General features: G+C 39.8%; 1 protein-coding gene across 1 annotated transcript; it reads left to right on the top strand.

Moving 5' to 3' along the window:
- Positions 1 to 488: 488 nt before the first annotated feature.
- Positions 489 to 1,283, top strand: FOMMEDRAFT_151158 (uncharacterized protein; the record flags this gene model as incomplete). The annotated part of the gene is made up of 4 exons (XM_007262252.1): positions 489 to 513; positions 585 to 699; positions 752 to 1,212; positions 1,264 to 1,283. The coding sequence occupies 4 exons, from the start codon at positions 489 to 491 to the stop codon at positions 1,281 to 1,283; spliced, it is 621 nt and encodes a 206-aa protein (XP_007262314.1).
- Between the last annotated feature and the right edge of the window lie 1,429 nt (positions 1,284 to 2,712).

Raw genomic sequence — 2,712 nt, 5'->3', positions numbered from 1 at the left:
TCCTAGAGCACACAACCATAGCCATATGCTTACCTCACTACAGTTTGGGATTGTACCATTCATATATGTGACTGACACACAGTATCAGGAAGGCATCTTCAGTCCTTATCAGGCCATCTTTGACAGGAACACAATAGTAATTATGGGTATGACCTGTGGAAGATCCTTCCTACATTGTTCACTTCCTTGTGATGTAAACTGGGTATGTGGCTATAGTAAGGAGGTGTCACTCAGTACAGCATACCTCTCTTGCAAGTTGTTCCTGGATGGCATCCTTCTCAAGAAGCTTGAAAGTATCAACTGAGAGACAACCATTGTGCCAACGTTTTCAGGGATCAAGGATGGAAAATGGGTCCTGCAACTTGCAGCCTGGGATGATCACACAATGAAGAAGGACCAGAAATGCAAATGGTGTGAAGTTTCAAAGGATAATGTTGACAGCCTTGAATTTGAGTGGAAGAACAAAGAACTGTAGTGTTACAAGCATGATGACAATTTCCACACCAGCAGGACGTATACAGTTGACTGTATGTGATTTTCCGAACCATCTTTACTACTCAATGAAATGACAATAATATGTTTAGGCATCACACACAATGTCCTGTCCATCCCAACAAACCGGGTCAAGAAATCTGTCATTCGTCTCAATGGAGCAGCAAAACTATACCTGAAGTACAAGGGTACTGGAAAGGACTGGAAGTGAGCATCATAGTCTTCTTTTCATTAATCTCTGCTAAATTAATGATTCTAGTTCTGAGATGAGTGTGCACTGGTCTGCAAACATCTTGTTCACCTCTAGTGCCCTTGGCTTGCAAGTTCAGCTCCATCCTGCTCACATTGTACCAGATATCCGTTCTACACATGTCATGCATGGCACTCCTGGACACAAGACCCAAAAACTAGCTCTTGAGCAACTCAAACAGAAGTTCCCTGACTCTGTCGATTTTGCAATTCTCCTGCACAATTTGAAACAAGACCTTGAAGGCATGTGGGCTGGTGTTCAGGTTCATACACACGAATTCTGTATCACACATCCAGTTTTCAACCAACATGGTGACCTTCTGCTTGAACTTATGGTCTGTGGCTCCAACTTCAATAACAAAATGGATGTAAGAGCTTGTGGATATTCTACCCTAAACAACAAGCACAGTGTCATGAGCCTAAATGGTAGTGTGACACCTGTCAACATGAATGGAAACAGTAATGCAACCAGTGAACATTGGTTTTGACACAGTATGCTGCCCTTGCTAAATTATTTCTTAGAACCGTTCCCAACGTCCTGATTTGTTTCATCAGCTGTGTACAAAGTAGGAGACGTCCTCCAGTCTTACTCTCCTTCTATCTCTCGTATGTCTAGCTCCTCGAAAGTCACGTCTACAACATTCGTCTCCTAAGAAACTATTACACAACAGAGCTCAACAGCCCAGATCACTAGCAACAAGCACGAATATTCCCAGTCAGACATTGAGGAAGAAGAGTTGTAGATGGTGGTGTGCCCTTCCATGCTGTTGTACTTGCATTGATTGCTGTAACAATAGTCTCTCACACTCTGAAGTGGACTCAGTACATGGTGTACCTTAGGCGTATCCGTTTACTATCCTCTTCACTAATATTTCTGTCCTACGTTTTCAAGACCAACTGTATGTACAATATAATTATGTGCTTCTGCTAGTGGTTTCCTATCAAAATACTAAGAAAGACAAACTTGCTGTATATCCCACTATTGCTGTAAATTCCCATAATTCATAGAAGAACCACGTCTGCACTGGAGTTACATTCATTGTCATTTACGTGTGTTGCAAATACAGAAACAATATAAAAGAACTAATACCAATAAATCGCAATTGGTAAGGAGAGAATATGACGATCACTTGGTTCCATATAAATGAAATTGATGTTTATTGGACTGATGGACAATACAGTGGCAGTATATCACATAGTTGTAAACAGTAAAGTGTAGAAAAGCAGAGTAAATGATTTGGTTTATGTGAGCAGACTTCTGAGTATTTGCTATGTTGCAGAGTGCTTTATCCTTGTTAATTGTATTGTGTAAAAACAAATAAATAGTGTTTGGAAAAGCAAAGTATTTTGAGACCACTTTAAGACTGCACTCCTTGACACATGAGGTGGATGGTAAGGGAAAAGATTCTTCTCATATTCTAACGCAAATCTAAAACAGTTTCTAGAATGAGTGATAGATAGATATGCAGATATATATATTTGAAGCTTTTTATAGGTACCCTCAATTTCCGTCTTATCTTTACCAATCCATTATCCTACATACAGGTGGGTGTAGAAAGTCTTTGGACACCCTAATTTGGAAGACGATTTGTGTTGCCTAAAACAGAACTTAAGCATTGTTTAAACATATGTTTTGCACGTCTGTAGAAATACGTGTCATAGAATAGAATTTTTTTTTTGCTACATTAATTCAATACCTGGTCAACAGCTTGATTCTCCCAAAAAAAACAGAATTATTGGGTCCTTAAATGCTGGTGCCTCTGTCAGAGATGCTGCTGCTCTTGAAAATGTCTCTAAATCTACTGTTCAATATCTCAAAACAAAATGGAAGGAGACCGAATCCATGTCGAATAAACCACGCTCTGGACGCCCAAAAAAGCTTGATGACATGTTGCACGAGATCCTTATTCACTGGGCTACAACTCATCGTTTCATGCCTCTAAATAATCTTGCAAAAAAGATGGGCATTAG

Source organism: Fomitiporia mediterranea, assembly GCF_000271605.1.
Source record: "Fomitiporia mediterranea MF3/22 unplaced genomic scaffold FOMMEscaffold_1, whole genome shotgun sequence".
In the NCBI taxonomy this organism is placed as follows: domain Eukaryota; kingdom Fungi; phylum Basidiomycota; class Agaricomycetes; order Hymenochaetales; family Hymenochaetaceae; genus Fomitiporia; species Fomitiporia mediterranea.
The sequence above is the reverse complement of the archived record's forward strand: the minus strand, read 5'-3'. Positions and strand labels throughout refer to the sequence as shown.